The sequence below is a fragment of the Melanerpes formicivorus genome, unplaced genomic scaffold (genome assembly GCF_026170545.1).
Source record: "Melanerpes formicivorus ecotype bairdi unplaced genomic scaffold, bMelFor1.0.p_v2 SCAF_36, whole genome shotgun sequence".
NCBI classification, from domain to species: domain Eukaryota; kingdom Metazoa; phylum Chordata; class Aves; order Piciformes; family Picidae; genus Melanerpes; species Melanerpes formicivorus.
The window spans coordinates 726,110-744,113 of NW_027142388.1; the positions used below are offsets into that span (position 1 = coordinate 726,110).

General features: G+C 53.6%; 1 protein-coding gene across 3 annotated transcripts in view; it reads right to left on the reverse strand.

The window, feature by feature from the left end:
• The window catches only part of GGT1 (gamma-glutamyltransferase 1), a 32,248-nt gene that overhangs the window by 989 nt on the left and 13,255 nt on the right, over positions 1-18,004 (reverse strand). For all 3 annotated transcript variants that reach the window (XM_068157161.1, XM_068157163.1, XM_068157162.1), the window contains exons 2-12: positions 13,825-13,992; positions 13,047-13,174; positions 12,722-12,811; positions 11,253-11,445; positions 10,002-10,159; positions 7,953-8,102; positions 7,318-7,454; positions 5,279-5,466; positions 3,145-3,272; positions 2,155-2,267; positions 995-1,108 (exon numbers count right to left, since the gene is read on the reverse strand). In XM_068157161.1, coding sequence (XP_068013262.1) covers positions 995-1,108; positions 2,155-2,267; positions 3,145-3,272; positions 5,279-5,466; positions 7,318-7,454; positions 7,953-8,102; positions 10,002-10,159; positions 11,253-11,445; positions 12,722-12,811; positions 13,047-13,174; positions 13,825-13,992 — 1,567 coding nt within the window. The remainder of the gene's footprint in view (positions 1-994; positions 1,109-2,154; positions 2,268-3,144; positions 3,273-5,278; positions 5,467-7,317; positions 7,455-7,952; positions 8,103-10,001; positions 10,160-11,252; positions 11,446-12,721; positions 12,812-13,046; positions 13,175-13,824; positions 13,993-18,004) is intronic.

Consider the following 18,004-nt stretch of genomic DNA (forward strand, 5'->3'; position numbering starts at 1 on the left):
TGCTGCTTCTCTCCCCTGTGCTTCCTGGGGTGCTCTGCTTTTGAAGAGGTGGAAATTGAGAAGGTGCAGCATCTGTGGTGCTCAGCACAGGCTGTCAATACTGCTTCTGGTCACAGGGCATTCTGCCTCAGATCATATGATCACAGGGTGTTAGAGGTTGGAAGGGACCTCTGGAGATTATCAAGTCCACCCCCCTGCCAGAGTAGGATCATAGAATCCAGCCCAGGTCACACAGGAATGCATCCAGATGGGGCTGGAAAGTCTCCCGAGAAGGAGACTCCACAACTTCCCTGGGCAGCCTGTTCCAGGGCTCTGTCATCCTCACAGTGAGAAAATTCTTCCTCCTGTTTCCATGGAACTTCCTCTGCTTCAGCTTCCACCACTGCCCCTTGTGCTGGCATTGGGCATCACCCAGCAGAGCCTGGCTCCAGCCCCTGGGCACTCACCCTGCACAGCTTTATCAACATGAATGAGGTCCCCTCTCAGTCTCCTCCTCTCCAAGCTACAGAGCCCTCAGCTCCCTCAGGCTCTCCTCATAAGGAAGATGTTCCACTCCCCTAATCATCTTTGTGGCTCAATGATGGACTCTCTCTAGGAGCTCCCTGTCCCTCTTGAACTGAGAGGCCCAGAACTGGACACAATATTCCAGATGTGGCCTCACCAGGGCAGGGCAGAGGAGGAGGCAAACCCCTTTCGACCTGCTAACCACAGCCTTTCTAATCTACCCCAGGATGCTGGGTGGTGTGGGTCTTGATGTGGTTTGCTGTTTCAGAAGCCCTTTGAACCAAAGAACATTGCTGGAAGATGCAGACCCTCGGTTCCAGGTGTAGGCATTACTTGGCTGCACCAGGCTTTAAACCCATGGGACTGAGCCTAAGGGTACACTTAGAACAGCTTCTTGTGACCCTGCATTTGACCTGTGCCAGCTTTAACGCTGCTCCCCTAGGAGTATCATGCTTTCCCAGCTCACACCCCACACCCTGGATGGACAGACCTCCTCTATTTGCAGCTCAAGCTCTGTGACGTTGGGGAACAGCTGGTCATGAAATCTGGGCTCTTCCACTGCTTTCTTCACATCATAGCCAAACCAGATGGAGTTCATGATAGTCTGTCAGAGGCAAAAAAAACCCTTAAAGTTAGTTACTTGCCTTCAGAGAGGCCTGATTCTTGCAGCCACACAGGCAGAGATGGCTGAGGATGTTCAGCAGAGCACACAGAAGGTGTAATTGGTGCTCTCAGCTGTCCCTTTCTTGCCCGAGGGAAATGCAGATACACTGAAGCAGCTTGGATATGCTCAGGAGGATTCCAGCAAAGAGAGGCCAAAACTCACTAAAAGTAACACAGAAAAAGGATCAGATCCTCTGGTTGCTGTGGGCTGCTGGGTTTATGCTGCTGCAATGAAGCTGCTGCCAGCTTCAGCACGCAGCAATCGTGCAGTCAACACACAGCTCCAGCTTCCTGCTGCTGGCAAGTAGGTTTCTTAAGCCTGGCTCACCTCTGCAGGCTTCAATTGCAGGTTGGAGTCCCTGGCAAAAGAAAATAGCCTCACAGAAAACTGCTTGTAGTGTTTTTTCTGGGATTTATCCTCTCCCTCAGCAGAAATCAGGATCCAGCCTGGTGCTCTGAACTGCTGTGTGTGCTGGCACGGGTGCCAGCTTTCTCCTGCAGTCACCTTTGGTCAAGCTGGGCACTTGGAGTGGCTGCCTGTCAGGTGGCCTGTCACCATGCCTGGGTTGAGCTCTGATTTCCAGCTCCTCTGGGTGACTTTCATCCAAAGTTTAGAATGTGTTGGATGGGAATGGCTCTAAACCAGCTCAAGAGACCAGATCATGGAGATCCACAGAACAGAAGTTAAAGCTAAACTGATGTCACAAATCTTCCAGAGACAGTAAGGACAACTTGCCAAAGGCAAACTCCTGGAGTCACTGAAGGAAGTAATTTAATACAAGACCCTTTTAGCCCTGTCAGGAGCTGGTGTTTGGGGGTCTGGCCCGCAGAGCTTCCAGGCAGGAACCTCTTGTTCAGGTTCTAGGCCCCCTGCAGGGAGCCCCAGCTATGGTCACATCACAGTGGAGCCTTGCCCAAAGCCCTCTCTCTCTCTCTCATCCTGTTTTGCCTCAGCCTTCTTCCCACTTTGCCCAGACCATCACATACCAGTGCTGTTGCTGTGGTTATCTTTGTTCCTCCAGATGCACCAACCACCATCTTGACCTTCTTTTCTTTATCCACCAAGATGGAGGGGCACATAGAGGACATTGGCTGTTTGCCTGTGGGGAACACAGATACAACAGAGGCTCAGCTTCCCATCTCCAGTTTACAGACTGCCCTCTCCTGCTTCATGTCTAAACCCAGAGCCTCAATATCTACCTTCCTATCTCAGCTCACAGGGCTTGTTCAGCCCTTGGCAACTCCACTATCCCCTGTATCCATCTCCTTGCTCCTGGAGTACAAAGCTTAATACAGGTTCCTTGATGCAGAGGCTGAAGGTGCCTTCCTACACAGCCAGCTGGGGCTGTCTGGGATGCAGCTGCCCCCTGTACACACCATGAGATTACCCTTCTAGTCCTTCTACCTCCCTCTCCTCCTCCAGAGCATGGGCTACAGGAGGGCAGCAGCAGCCCAGCTTCCTCTGGTAGCTCTGAGATGGGACTGCAGGAAGCAGTGGTGGGGTAGGCAGGGTGCATGGGTCAGGTGCATGAACTGGGTCAAGCCAGAACTGTCCTACACCCCCCCAAGGCAACACAGGGAGAAGGCTGGGCAGTGCTGTCCAATATCTTGCAGTCAGATCCTGCAGTCAGATCCTGCTGCTGCCTTCCACCCTCTTAAATCAGATCAAAGAAATCTTTGCAGCCCCAGGTGATTTCATCTGGCAGGTGCAGAGCTCCCTGGGGAAGGATTCCTGGTTCTTGGATGCACAAGAGCTTTTCTTTAGACAGCCTCTTCTGGTCCAGGGTGCCCCAGGGGCAGCTGGTTGTGTGCCTTTGGCAGAGGTGCCAGGTGAGTGGCTTGCACCCTGTCCCCCGCAGAAAGCCCCAGGTCTGTGCCTGACTGCAGATGGGCTGCTGCTGCTACCCTGCAGACACCACTGTGTTAGTATGCAAGGTGCAGCTGACAGACTGAGTCAGGAAGGTAATTTACAGCTACCTGGTGCAATGAAATTTGCTGGAGAAGGAGGGATCCCAAAGCCATTGATTATGTAAGGTGAGCTGAAGTCATCCATCTCATCATTGAAGAGGATTCCACTCACAGTGGATCGTACATCAGAGCCAAAGCTGGACAAAAACAAGTTGGTGCAGACAAGTCACAACCAAAGCACAGCCAGGAAGAGCTTCAGGTGAGTTACTGCAATGTGAAACCTGGGATGTGACTGGAGCAACTATCTCCCCACTCCCTCCTGTTTATGAACTCTACCACCCCTTGGAGGAAGGAAGCAGTCTGTACCATGAGCACACAGCCACACCAAAGAGGAAAGGCAGCCCAGAGCCCTGCCATAGCCCTGCCATCTCCCCTGCAAGGACCCCACGGGCACCACCAGCTAGGTACAACCTCTTCCCCTTCCAGCCTGGCAGCACTGCACTGCCTTCAGAGGCAGCCTGGCTCAGAGGCTGTCATATGTGGCAACTGGGGTTTGCTGACTTGTGTCAAGGTGGAGAAAAGAACCTCCAGAACCTTCCACCCCCAGCTTCAAGCACACACACATGGAACACTCTCCCTGACAGTGCTCAAAGCCAAACCCTGCACTTCCAGGCCAGCTGCAGGAACTCAGATTCCTTCCAGAAGCCTGAGAAATCAAGAGCCAGTAGCTGCATCCCTGCTGGTGATGAGCCCCAGAGGCAGTGAATGTTTTCTTGGTGGTTGAACCCAGCGTAAAGGAGAACACATCCTGCCCCTTGACCCAACCACCCGGGACCCAGCCTTCAGCACTGAGCTGTGAGCTCGGCAGGAACGGTGCCCAGCAACAGCTCTACCCAGCTGTAGGAGCTTTAGGCTGTGCCTAGGAAAATTCCCCCCAGATGGAGTAGAAAAGTGGTGGAATGTAACTAAATGGTGGTAGCATGTAAATAAATGACCAGTGGATGTAGAAGGGAAAATAATGATGAGGTCTAAACAATCCCACGGGTCTGAGTAGCTAACACCAAGTTAGTTGTGCTAACTCACTCTTGCTCTTTGCTGCTTCCTGTCTCCAGCAGACACTACCTGGTTGCTTCTGAACTATTTGTTGTGGCTCAGTACTAATAAGCTACTCTCTGCTTTTCTTCTCTTTCCCCCCCCTCCTTTGTCTGGGGGAGGGGAGAAGGGGAAGCTGTTGGTAACCTCCTTGTTTTGCCTGGTGTGTGTGTGTGTGTGTCTTGTGTTGCTTCCAAACTGTCAATATGTGTAAGTGTTGGATGTTTGGCACATACTCGTTGCATTCCACATCTCTAGGTTGTAGTTTTGCTTGTAAATACAGCTTCTTCATTTGCTTCCAACTCAGCTGGCCTAGCAATTATATTTTGGGGGTGGGGGAGTGGGAGGCAAGTCATTTCAAGCCACCACACCATTGTTTATTAAACATTAATAAATGTTTATGAATATCTGAGGGCTGGGTGTGTGTCCAGCAGATCGAGGGAGGTTCTTCTCCCCCTCTACTCTGCCCTGCTGAGACCTCACCTGCAATATTGCATACAGTTGTGGGGTCCCCAGTTCAAGAGGAACAGGGAGCTGCTGGAGGGAGTCCAAGGGAGGGTGACAAGGGTGATGAAGGGACTGAGCACTGCCTGGTGAGGAGAGGCTGAGAGCCCTGGGGGTGGTTAGTCTGGAGAGGAGAAGGCTGAGAGGGGGGGTTAGTAAATGTCTATCAATAGCTGAGGGCTGGGGGTCAAGAGGGAGGGGCCAGGCTCTGCTCACCTGCACCCTGTGACAGGACAAGGGGCAATGGAGAGAAACTCCAGCACAGGAGGTTCCACCTCAACAGGAGGAGGAACTTCTTCACTGTGAGGGTCACAGAGCACTGGAGCAGGCTGCCCAGAGAGGTTCTGGAGTCTCCTTCTCTGGAGACTTTCCATCCCCATCTGGATGCATTCCTGTGTGACCTGTGCTGGATTCTGTAGTCCTACTCTGGCAGGGGGTTGGACTTGATGAACTCTGGAGGTCCCTTCCAACCCCTCACGTCCTGTGATCTGTGATCCCTACCCTGCTTAGAGCGGTGAGAGCCCAGAGATGGTTTATACCAACCACAGAAGCAGTGCTAGGGAAGATGGCAAAGGGCCTGATAGGGAAGTAAGGTCTGAGGTCATACTATTGGTTGATGGTGCTGGTGGCGGACACAGCACTGCCATCATCAGCCACGATGGAGATGTGGGAAGTACCGGCAGAGTCTCCAGTGTAGTAGACTGGCTCGTAGTAGTCGACTGGGTGCGAGCTGCTGTCGGTGATCTTCCTCTGCAGGTCAGCCGCGAAGTACTCCGACGTCATGTTCCTGAGGGCCTGGCCCAGGGAAAGCCAAAGCAGTCACTCAGATGAGGTTAAGCTGAAGAGGGTCCTCTAGGGCTGGGGCACCTCTGTCTCTCATGACAATTTTGGGCTCCCCAGTTCAAGAGGGACAGGGATCTGCTGGAGAGAGTCCAAGGGAGGGCTGCAAGGATGCTGAAGGGACTGAGCACTGCCTGATGAGGAGAGGCTGAGAGCCCTGGGGGTGGTTAGTCTGGAGAGGAGAAGGCTGAGAGGGGGGTTAGTAAATGTCTATCAATAGCTGAGGGCTGGGGGTCAAGAGGCAGGGGCCAGGCTCTGCTCACCTGCACCCTGGGATAGGACAAGGGGCACTGGAGAGAAACTCCAGCACAGGAGGTTCCACCTCAACAGTAGGAGGAACTTCTTCACTGTGAGGGTCACAGAGCTCTGGAGCAGGCTGCCCAGGGAGATTGTCTTTCTCTGGAGACTTTCCATCCCCATCTGGATGCATTCCTGTGTGACCTGTGCTGGGTTCTATGCTCCTGCTCTGGCAGGGGGTTGGACTTGATGATCTCTGGAGGTCCCTCCCAACCCTAACATCCTGTGAGCCTATCATCTGTGATCTGAGGCAGAATGCAGATCCATGGAAAGCTGCTCTCACACCACTGTAAGGTGTAGGCAAGCAGCATTATGCTTACTGCGAAGAGAAGTGAGGGGAGGGAAGAGAGGGGAGGGAAGAGAGGGGAGGGAAGAGAGGGGAGGGAAGAGAGGGGAGGGAAGAGAGGGGAGGGAAGAGAGGGGAGGGAAGAGAGGGGAGGGAAGAGAGGGGAGGGAAGAGAGGGGAGGGAAGAGAGGGGAGGGAAGAGAGGGGAGGGAAGAGAGGGGAGGGAAGAGAGGGGAGGGAAGAGAGGGGAGGGAAGAGAGGGGAGGGAAGAGAGGGGAGGGAAGAGAGGGGAGGGAAGAGAGGGGAGGGAAGAGAGGGGAGGGAAGAGAGGGGAGGGAAGAGAGGGGAGGGAAGAGAGGGGAGGGAAGAGAGGGGAGGGAAGAGAGGGGAGGGAAGAGAGGGGAGGGAAGAGAGGGGAGGGAAGAGAGGGGAGGGAAGAGAGGGGAGGGAAGAGAGGGGAGGGAAGAGAGGGGAGGGAAGAGAGGGGAGGGAAGAGAGGGGAGGGAAGAGAGGGGAGGGAAGAGAGGGGAGGGGAGGGAAGAGAGGGGAGGGGAGGGAAGAGAGGGGAGGGGAGGGAAGAGAGGGGAGGGGAGGGAAGAGAGGGGAGGGGAGGGAAGAGAGGGGAGGGAAGAGAGGGGAGGGAAGAGAGGGGAGGGAAGAGAGGGGAGGGAAGAGAGGGGAGGGAAGAGAGGGGGAGAGCGGGGTCATCTCAAAGAGAAGTAGACCACAGCAAGCTCTGACCATTGCCCTGTAAGTTGTTAATTTGTGTCCTGCTCAGATCCTGCTGCTCTTGGACAGTCAGAATGAAAAGCACAAAGTGTGAAGCTGGGAGGAGCAGGATTCCTGCTTCACCCTGTCCCATCTATTAGTCCGTTTACTATAGGCAGGAGTGTGGTCAGAGAGCCACAAGAATGCTGGGAATGCCATCCAGTGAGTACAGCCTCCAACACTATGAGGGGGTAGCCCTAAATATACTGAAACCCTCCTGGTCACATTGAGGATTTTGCTTTCCCTTACACCAAGAAGGTTTCCTCCACTTTTATGTCTCACAGCTCAGCCAGGAGCCGCAGAGGACTTCAGGTTTTGATTCAGAGCCATTCCAGTGTCTGTCACTAGCAGGTGGCACAGAGCATCTCTGACAAAAGTCCACTCCTAGGAAACCCCTTTAAGGCAAGCTGCAGGCAGCCCTGGTGTCTCAGAGAGCAAAGGCTTGGGCCAGGTACCTCTGTGATGTCCACAAATTTGGGGTCTCCCAGCAAGGTCCTCTTGGCATAGGCAAACCGAAAGGCCTCCGTGATGCGGTGGTAGGTCAGGCCCTTGTCCTCTGTGGTCTGGATGCTCTCAGCTGAGAAATTATATCCTGCCAACGGGAGACAAAAGGATGTGGCCACAAAGGAAAGCAGATGGTCACTGGGCTGCTGAAAAAAGCCTCTGTCAAATGGAAGAACCTTGAACCCCAGCCCCCAGAGAGGTGCAGTCCCTGGGACTACCCCAGTCTCTGCATGGAGGACTCAGGAGCTCTGGTAGCACTGAGCACCTGCTGAGCACCAGCAGGATTTGTCTTTGCAGAAATGTTTTTCCAAAGAAGCCTCAAGTACAAAGTCAGCTTCCACCCAGGCAGGGACCAGGGAAGTGCCCCAGACAGGAGCAGACTTTCTCTGTCACACCGACATGTCAAGTAGGAAGGAGACACAAGTGGCTTTACAGCAGGAGAGGAATATTTCAGTACCTCTGACCCCTCCTGGGCTCTCAGCCTTCTCCCCTTGCTGGAGGGCTACCCAGGGAGGCCCAGCTCTCACAGCTAAGGGGCACTGCCTGGAGCTCCCCCAGCCCTTGCTGCCCAGGGGCACTCACTCACCTTTCAGGATATTGAAGATGAGGGCGAGCACCGGGCCGCTCAGGGGGGCGCTGGGGGTGTAAAGGGTGAAGTCCCCAAGCCGGATCTGGATGGGGTCCTCGATGACTGTGGCGTTGTAGTCCCGCAGGTCTTCCAGAGTGACAATGCCCCCTGCAGAAGGGAAGCGAAGTGCAGCTGTGGGTTCGTGTGGCAGCTGCTGGGAGGACGGGGTACTGTCCCTCACCCTGCAGCACAGCAAGGACAGCAGGGCACACAGACAACTCCAGAAGTTCGTGAGGAGAGCAGAGATGGGTGCCCAGGAGAGGCAGTCACTCCTTGACACAGCCACCAGAGGCTTGGAGAGCCTAAGCTCGGAGCTGGGCTGATGACAGCAGCCCCAAACCTGAGGATCCACCTTGGCTTCCAAAGGACACCAGCGCTGTCAACTAACAAAATGTCCTTCAGAGTTCAGTTTGCAGCAGGAGGATGTAGCCTTTGGGTGCAGCAGCTCTGTGCTGCTGTGAGGCTGACTGCAGCCAGGCAATGCCAGCTGGGAAGGACAGCAGGGAGGGGATTGTGCCCTTGGACTCAGCTCTGGCGAGGCCACACCTCGAGTATTGTGTTCAGTTTTGGGCACCTCAACCCAAGAAAGATGTGGAGGTGCTGGAGCCAGTGCTGAGGAGGGCAAGGAAGCTGTGAAGGGCCTGGAGAATAAATCTGATGGAGAGCAACTGAGGGAGCTGGGGATGGTTAGTTAGGAGAAGAGGAAGCTGAGGGAGACCTCATTGCTGTCTACAACTACCTGAAAGGAGGTTGCAGAGAGGCTGCTGCTGGTCTCTTCTCACAGGTAATTAATGATACAACAAGAGGGAGCAGCCTCAAGCTACGTCTGGGTAGGTTTAGATTGGACAGTAGGAAAGATTTTTCCCAGCAAGAGTGGTCAGGCTTTGGAATGTGCTGCCCAGGGAGGTGGTGGAGTCACCAACCCTGGAGGTGTTCAAAGGTGGTTTGGATGTGGTGCTTGGGGATATGGTTTAGGGGTGAACCTTGCAGAGTAGGGTTCTGGGTTGGACTCGGTGATCCTGAGGGTCTTTTCCAACCTGAATGTTTCTGTGATTCTGTGACAGGACACTGCCACCATCTAGTGGTACCGAGAGATTCAAGGAGCCGAGTTCACAGCTCCCTGCCTGTGGTGCTCTAGGTAGAAACTTGTTGGAACAGCAGCATCGACTAAGCTGTGCCCAGCAGCACCCAGGCTTTCTAGGCTGCAGGGCACAGACATGCACAGAAAATACATCCAAAGATACACCCATGTCTGACCGAGTCCCAGAAGCATCCATTGCAGTGCCAATGCCTTGTCTTTGCTGGCCTCCTGCCACAGCTCCCAGAGGCAGCATTGCTGGCAGCAGGCTCCAGCTGCTCCCAAGGCTGTGGCAGGTGGGCAGCTGCCATGTGGGTGCTGAGCTGCAGCCGTGGGGTCTCTCAGACTGTGCTGGGCAGGCTCACAGGACCAGGCTCACAGCATGTTAGGGGTTGGAAGGGACCTCCAGAGATCATCAAGTCCAACCCCATAGAATCCAGCGCAGGTCACACAGGAATGTATCAGATGGGGATGGAAAGCCTCCAGAGAAGGAGACTCCACAACCTCTCTGGGCAGCCTGCTCCAGGGCTCTGTGACCCTCACAGTGAAGAAGTTCCTCCTCCTGTTGAGGTGGAACCTCCTGTGCTGGAGTTTCTCTCCATTGCCCCTTGTCCTATCCCAGGGTGCAGGTGAGCAGAGCCTGGCCCCTCCCTCTTGACCCCCAGCCCTCAGCTATTGATAGACATTTACTAACCCCCCTCTCAGCCTTCTCCTCTCCAGACTAACCACCCCCAGGGCTCTCAGCCTCTCCTCACCAGGCAGTGCTCAGTCCCTTCATCATCCTTGTCGCCCTCCCTTGGACTCTCCCCAGCAGCTCCCTGTTCCTTGAGCTGGGGAGCCCAGAACTGGATGCAATATTGCAGATGAGGTCTCACTGGGGCAGAGCAGAGGGGGAGGAGAACCTCCCTCAACCAAGTCCTGGTTCTCACCTGCATTGTGGATGTCCTCCACGATCTGCTTGGCCAGGCTCCCTGTGTAGAAGGCATCAGCTCCTTCCATGGCTATGGTCTCATAGGTGCTGGCTAGTTTGGGCATCTTGACGATGTCTCCTTCTTGCAGAATTTTCCCTTCTCTGCAGAACACTTCACTGACAGAGAAAGGAGATTGAGAAGGTCAGGTGTGAGGCAAGCTCAAAGCCCCCTGCAGCTGTACCAAACGACACAGTGGTTGAGTGTTCGTGCCACAGGCTTCTTGGAGGGAAATTTGCTGCCTGAGCTGTGCCCCAGCACTCCTGGGGTCTTGCACTGGGGCATAAAAGCGAGCAGTGTTTTCTGACCCGAGGTTCCACACTGCTCAGAGCATGTTCAGTGAAGCCTGCAGTAGGGAGTGCTGATCTCTGTCACAGAGGCAGCCACCCTCCCTTGGGCAGGGAGCCCAAGGGGCCCACAATTGCCTCAAGATGCCCAGGAGGGGCCATAGTCCCTGAACTGAAGCAGTTCAGGGCACAGACTGTGAGGCTATGAGGCCCAAAGCTTCCAGTGAGTCCAGGAGAGTGTGTTTTGATCCCTGTTTGTCAGAGCACTTCAAGGTAGGCAGTTTCCTCTCCAGCTGCTCCATGACACATAGTGAATGTGAACCTGCCAGATGGATGTGCAGGAGATAGACCCAGGCTGTACCTCCCAATTGGACTGGAAACTAGCCCACAGCTGGCAGAGATTTTAAGGATGAGAGAGGATTAAGCATGACCTCAAGCAGGGCTGGACATAAACATGAAGGGTTTGACTGCAAGAAGTGGTGGAGGAGCATTTAAAACCCTTCCAGTTCATAATCACTGACAGAAGTGGATGGCCAGAGGTACTGCTTGAGTACAACAGATGTCCCCAGTCCCCACTGCCTGACATGAGATGCTCAAGGAGGATGCACCTGCCCCAAATGCAGGTAAGGTCAGCTGGGGGCACCGACAGCGTGAGGGTCAGGAAACACATTGCCATCAGTCTGGGCATCCCAGCAGGTGCCCTCATTCCACCCTGCTCAGGCAAAAGGACTTCAAGAGCAGAACTTATCTCCTTTGAAGGTCAGGACTGAACGTTCCTAACACTGGCCACATGATTTAGCACCTTTAGGTAGGTGGAATAACATCAGCAGGGAGGGTGAGTGCCCAGAGGGGAGGCAGGCTGCTCACAGACACTGCCTGGCACAAACACAGACTCCTCAGCTAGGAAGGGCTCTGCTCTACCTACCACAGTGAGGGCGTGCTTTCTATTGCTTCCTGTCTTGATTTGATGGCTGCTGCAAGGCCTTTCCCAATAGGGAATCCTTCTTTGGCCAACTCGATGCTGGGCAGAAACAGGTCCTTCCATGCCAGCTTGCCATGACGTTTGTGAGCCAGCTCATACCCACGGATTTCCCCTGGAACAGCAATGGACAGTCCTCCTGGAGCAGATAAGGAAGGGATTAGTCTTCCATGGCATGAAAGAAAGTGATAAATGGAGGAGGAAGTAGAGCAGGCTTCTCCCTCAGCCCTCTTTTAGGCAGGGATTATGTTTACTATGACCTTAGGCAGGGTTATGTTTACTACAACCCAGCCAGCTCCTGGACATGATGCTAACAGAATTATTGTCTGCCTGCCTTTTCTGGACTGCTGGAACACCTCTGTCCTCTGGCTGCTAGCTCAAGGGTTTGGGTCTTTTCACCTCAGCAGGCACTGTACCAGAGAGAAGCTGCTCAGAACACAGAAGCTGCCTGCAGCTTGCAGTCCTGCAGGGGAGAGCAGGCTGCACTAAGAGGGCACAGACCATGGACACAGCAAAGCAAAGGCCTTTGGTGCAGCAGCTTGGTTACTGCACTGCACAGTGGTGCAAGCAGCTTGCTCCACTCCTGGGTTTATTGTCGTTGCTCAGAAGTTCAACACACTTCTCAAACTCTCTCCAGGGTGCTGTTCCTTCCTGGTTACAGGAGGAAGCAGGAAGAGAAGCAGTTCATATCTCTAGTTATGATTTAAGAACAAAAAATACTTCCCTGAAGGAAAATGACTTCTTCTCTGGAGCCTATGGATGACCACAACAGTTCAAGCCACCACAAAAGATGTTTTGGGAGGACACTCGAATGGGTGAGAACTAAGGTAACAAAGATTCATTCAAAGAGGAATCATGCAATGGCTAGGGTTGGAAGGGACCTCAAGGATCAGCCAGTTCCAACCCCCCTGCCATGGGCAGGGACACCTCACACTAGATCAGGTTGCCCAGAGCCACATCCAGCCTGGCCTTAAAAACCTCCAGGGATGAGGCTTCCATCACCTCCCTGGGCAACCTGTGCCAGTGTCTCACCACCCTCATGAGGAAGAACTTATTCCCAACATCCAATCTGAATCTACCCACTTCTATTTTTGTTCCCTCTAAGTCCTATCATTACCTGGCACCCTAAAAAGTCCCTCCCCAGCTTTCTCGTATGAGAGGAAGGATGGCAGGGATGGCACAGGTCACACTCTGTGCTTTGGATTTCTAAAGTGAAAAGCAGGAGATGCTGAGGTGAGCAACAAGTTTGAAGGACATTATTAACTGTAGCTTCCTTGCCAGGATGGAGTTTGCAGGCTGTGCAAAGCAGAGGATATTTCTAGCTGTAAATATACAAGAACCCAGCCCTAAGAAACTGAGTCACGTCAGAAGCAGCTAAGGTAGAGGCTCTGTGAGTGGAGAAGCCTTTGCCATACCTTTCAGAGAGGTCTGGGTGTTGTTTCCAAACATGTCCTCCGATGCATTTTTTGGAGCCACCTCTCTTGCATTAATGATTTCCACTTTTCCTTTAATGACAGAGCAAGGAAGATGATGTTTAGCTCTGGCCTCAGCACACAGGCGTGGCCCCTGCTGGAGAAGTCTGATCAATGTCAGCTGTTCTCTTGGCAATGATTTTGAGGCCAGAATGTTCCCCCAGAGGCTGTGAGAGGCAGTCCTTCACCTTCCTCGGGGAGGGAAAATTACCTGTGTTAGAGAAACAGTTCTCAGACTGTTCCAGATGTGCGTGGCCCTGTCCCTTACCTGTGCTGCTGTAGATGGTAAAGAAGAGGCCCCCTCCAATGCCCATGCTGTGAGCATTCATGAGTCCTACACAAAGCAGGGCTGCAATGGCAGCATCCACTGCTGATCCACCTTGCTGAAGGATGTCCCTGTGCAGCAGAAGAGAAGGCATCACATGGGGACAGGTTACAGTGCCTCAGCTACCTGTGAGCAGCAGATCCACCTCCTCAGAGCAGCTGTGACACAGCCTCTGATGCATGCTTGTCCAAACCCAGCCTATAGGTTCCTCAGGAACAGGAAGTTTTGAGCTGCTGTCACCTTTGAGAACAGATCCTAACAGCTTAGATGCAGACCACATTGGTCCTCACTTACAGACACCTCCAATCTAGCTTGGAAACATGGAGAGGTGTCTGAGGGAGGACAGGCATTCCAGACACAGCCCTCACACATGAGAAACAACCACGCTGAGGAGCCTGAGACCTGCAGCACCTTACACCTACAACTGCAGGGCAGCCTGAGAAATGGTCCTTGAAGGAGCTTGGAAAGCCTCTGTCCTTCCCCTTGTTCATGCATCTGGGGAATCCTTGCCTGCCCTGCTGCCTTTAAACAGCTGCAGCAATCCTGGTCAGGCATAGGACAAGCTCAGCTTTTACTGTGGCAAACTCTTTCTACAGGGAGACTGGAGATTATCTGTGCTGGGCAATGGCCAGGCTTGCACCTGGACATCAGTCAAGGAGCAGTTTAGACCTGAGCAAGTGCTGGTAGAGCAAAGCCAAGTCACAGCACAAGCAGTAGGTACCTTCCAACGACTGAGCAGGGCCCTGCATCCGTGGCCACAGCTGCCCTCTTGTAGATGTGGCTGTCCCCCGAGTCTGGGCGCAGCCCCAGCAGCAGCCCCAGCAGCAGGATGAGCCCCAGCAGGGCTGCGGTCAGCACCCCGGCCACCACGCAGCGTTTCTTCATCTTCCTGGGGAGCAGACAGCACCATCAGCAGGTAACCAGGCACAACAGCAGCCCTTTCATCCCCCTGCTTCCACAGCCTGTGTCACCCAGCTTCCTCCAGAACCTGTGTCACCTGCCTTCATCCAGAACCTGTCACTCACCTTCTTCCCTATCCACTGTTTCCTGCTCTACCCCCAGCAGCCAACAGCTCTGCACATGAAGGGTAGTTGGGGAGGACTGGCCAGGAGAGGTGTGAGCCCAGTTCTGGCCTTGACAGCGACATCAAAGTGATGTCCTGTTTTGGAGTGGAATACCCAGAGAGGGGAATGTTCAAGATGTCCTGGCCTGCTCCAGTAAAACAAATCCAAACTCATCACATTGACTTCTCCCTGTGTAGTGCAGCTTTGGGTTTTGCCATGAGTGCTGGGGTGGCAGCCAAGGTGCCCTTTGCCTCAGCCATCATAGAATTCATAGAATTGTTAGGAACCTCAAGGATCATCCAGTTCCAAGCCCCCTGCCATGGGCAGGGACCCCTCACATGAGATCAGTCTGCTCAGAGCCACCTCCATCCTCGGAGAGGCAAATCCATGGCATTGTGAATGGAGCCACCAGCCTCACCCATGGCTCTGTGGGTGGAGCCATAAGCCTCACCCATGGCATTGCAAGGGGAGCCACCAGCCTCACCCTCTGGGGATGTTCCCCAGCCCAAAGCAGAGCAAATCCCAGCAGCCAGAGCAGTGCTTGGTGCCTCGCAGCAGTAGCATGAATAGAAGGAGCTGTGTGAGTGCCAGCTCTGAGCTAACTAAACAAAATAGGTCAGGCCAAGCCAAAACTCTCCTGAGAGGGAGATCAGCAGACAAGTCCCTCTCCACCTCACCCCCACTGCTGCCATTTAAACAAGAAGACAGCCTGGTGAGACTCAGTCTGAGCACTGCAGATGTCCCTCTCTGAGCCAAGCAGCTCAAACCTGGCTGTAAATCTCCTGGGGGTGCTGTTCTGTACACAGATGTCAGCTGAGGGCAGTCAAAGAGAAATGGATGAAACTTCTTCCCAGGTTCTAGAACTTGATTTACACTCAACTACTTCTAAAAGAGCCCAGTGGAGTGTTTGAGGAGCAGTGACTGTGCAGGAGAACAGAGGAGCCATTATGTGCCCGACAATAGCTCGCACACAGGCTGAGAGTTTAAAGGCAGTTTTTGTTTGTTGGCAGAGAGAGCTCAGCTCCAGCACTGGCAGTCTCCTCCAGGCCTCACAAGGAGTGCCAGGGGATCTTTTATCTGTGCCCCAGCTAGGCAGGAGGTACTTTGTTTCATCTGAAGGCTGCTCTATGCTGAGCTGTCCTGCCCGCCCCGTGGCTGCTGTGTTAACCCCTGGGCTCCTGGCTGGGGCTGTGCAGTTCTCCACCACTGCCAGGCTCCTCTCAAGATTTCCTGCCTCACTGCCAGGCTCCTCTCAAGATTTCCTGCCTCGTCTGGAAAGTTATTCTGAGAGCAGGAGAGGAGAAGGGGAGACCTCAGGCGGTACCTCTGTCCTTCTCTTTCACCTCCTCTCTGGATTTGGCTGGCACTTGTGAGCATCTCCTAGACACAAAAGAGCTCCACTCTGAGTTCCTAGCACTCTGGTGAGTGCACAGACCTTGGGAAGGGGCCTCCAGACCACCTCATAGCCTCAGGCACAGCTCCTGGCCTGCCCCCAGCCCCTGCGGCAGGGGTAGGACTCACACCCCTGGGAGCAGGAACAAGCACAGAGACTGCAGTGAGGAAAGAGCCACTGCTGGGCACTGCTCCTGCACTGCACTGCATTGCCACACAGCCCTCTGGGACCCGAGTGGGGGCCAGAAAAACTGAAAGCTCTTAACAAAAGTGCATCTGGGCAACCTGGCAGAGTGGTGCTGCCGTGGAGTACCTCTCAAGAGTATTTGCCAGCCTGTGCTGTCCTCCTGCACATATCCTTACCCACTGTTGCCCTTTGAACATCCTTCAGCAAGCAGTGAACCCCTTCCTAGAGACACTCCATCCTTGCAGCAGCAACCCCTCCCTCCCTTCCCAAGCTCTCCATAGTGCCTTTGGTGCTTGCACTGCTCTGCTCACCGAGATGAACCCGTGGGGACTCATTATGTTTGGACTCACAGCGCCAGAGGAATGCCGCAGTAATCATTGACTGGGTGAAGAGTCAAGAGCCCACACCTTTTGAAATGCAGATTTTAGCATCCCCAAAGGTCATGTGTCACCAGCAGGATCATTCTGTCCTCTTGGATTTGGTTACTAAATGGTGCAAGTGTGAGTTCTACCACACCTCATTGCTAGCTCTTAAGCGCTGATGGAGCAGCTGAGCAAATCTGTGCTCACCTGAAGCAGAAGCCACCTCCACATAGCCTCACACTCCTCTTGCCTAACCAACTGTAATGCTGTGGTTCAAAAAGAGACTGGATTTGCACTGTGTCTGTACCTGGCAGCTCAAACCCAGACACTCCTGACAGATTCAGCTGAGAATGAGCTGGGAATGAGCTCTCTGCCAAGCATGACTGCCTGCCTGGCACTGCAAGGGCACCTGCTCGGCTCACATAGCTGTTCTTAGGCAATCACAGCTACATCCTGCCTCAAGCTACCACTGAAACACAGAATCACAGAAACATTCAGGTTGGAAGAGACCCTCAGGATCACCAAGTCCAACCCAGAACCCTACTCTACAAGGTTCACCCCTAACCCATATCCCCAAGCACCACATCCAAGCCACCGTTAAATACCTCCAGGCTCGGCGATCCCACCCCCTCCCTGGGCAGCACATTCCAATGCCTGACCACTCTTGCCATGAAATTGTCCCCCCTGGATTTATCTTGGATTAATACTCCAGCTGCACAGCCTGCTCTGCCCCCAGAGCAACACCCTCTGGCAGCAAGAATGACAGAGCAGGAAGGCAGGGGTGAAGGAACATGCCCTCCATCACCAAACCTCACCGAGGCCCTTAAGCAACAAGTCTGCTTGCCAGGTCTAGGAGCACAGCTGCAGCTCAGAGGTTGCAGTTTAGCTGCTGTTGAACACTACAAGCAATGCAGCACAAACCCCAGGAGCGAAGGAGTGAGCTGCACAAACTTTTCTCTAGACTCTGAGGACTTGGCTGCCAAGGCTTCTGCCACTGCTGATGTCTATGACCTCAGAGCAACCTTTGAACACAGGAGATAAATGCCCAGCCAGGACCCAGCATGGGAACATCACAGCTTGGTGATTCAGCAAGGATTCAAGGCCACGTGCCCTAAGCCCGATTCCTACTCAGGAGTCCATCCTGCAAACACAAGAAGAAGCAAAGTCTGCCTGAGTGCTGCTCAGCACTGCTGGATGCTGTCTTTGGACCTGCCAGGAGCAGTCAAGTGGTTAATTCCAGACCTGTCCAGTCCCTCTGCCTGAATCTAGGCTTTGGTTCACTGGATCTTCAATGATTGCATCCAGAGGGATGGTAGCTACACCACAATGACTCATTAACAAAGTTTGGCCTGTCTCCAGGAGTTAAAGGTTTAGAGCACATCAACCATATTAAAACTACATCTTATTTTCTGTATCAACATCAAAGTGGAGTTCTGCTGAGCATCTGCATTTGGTGGAACCAGCATTATCAAACAGGAGGTGTTTGGAAGGGATTTAGCATCTGTCCATCCTTCAGAGAACATTCAAGTGCTCCTTTCAAGACACTGCATCAAGAGGGCAGGTCCCATCAGAGGACCAAGAGATCTTGAGCACAAAGGGAAGCTTTCTGGACAGCAGACTGGCACAGAAAACTCTCTGCAGGCTCAGGAGGGTTGGATGTATCCTGCTGCATCTGAGCAGTCTGAAGCTCAGAGTCCAGGCCAGGTTCAGGCAGTGACACCACTCTCGTGGATCTAACTTACTGATGTGAGCCCCATGATGAAGAGATGATGGCAGGGCCTGTTCCAGACCTACTGTCCTCTGAAAAAGCAGACAGTGGGCAAAGGTTATCTGCTCCCTGCCCTGAGCCAACTGACCTCCACTTCCAGCCTGTCACACCCCTGGTGTCAAACCATC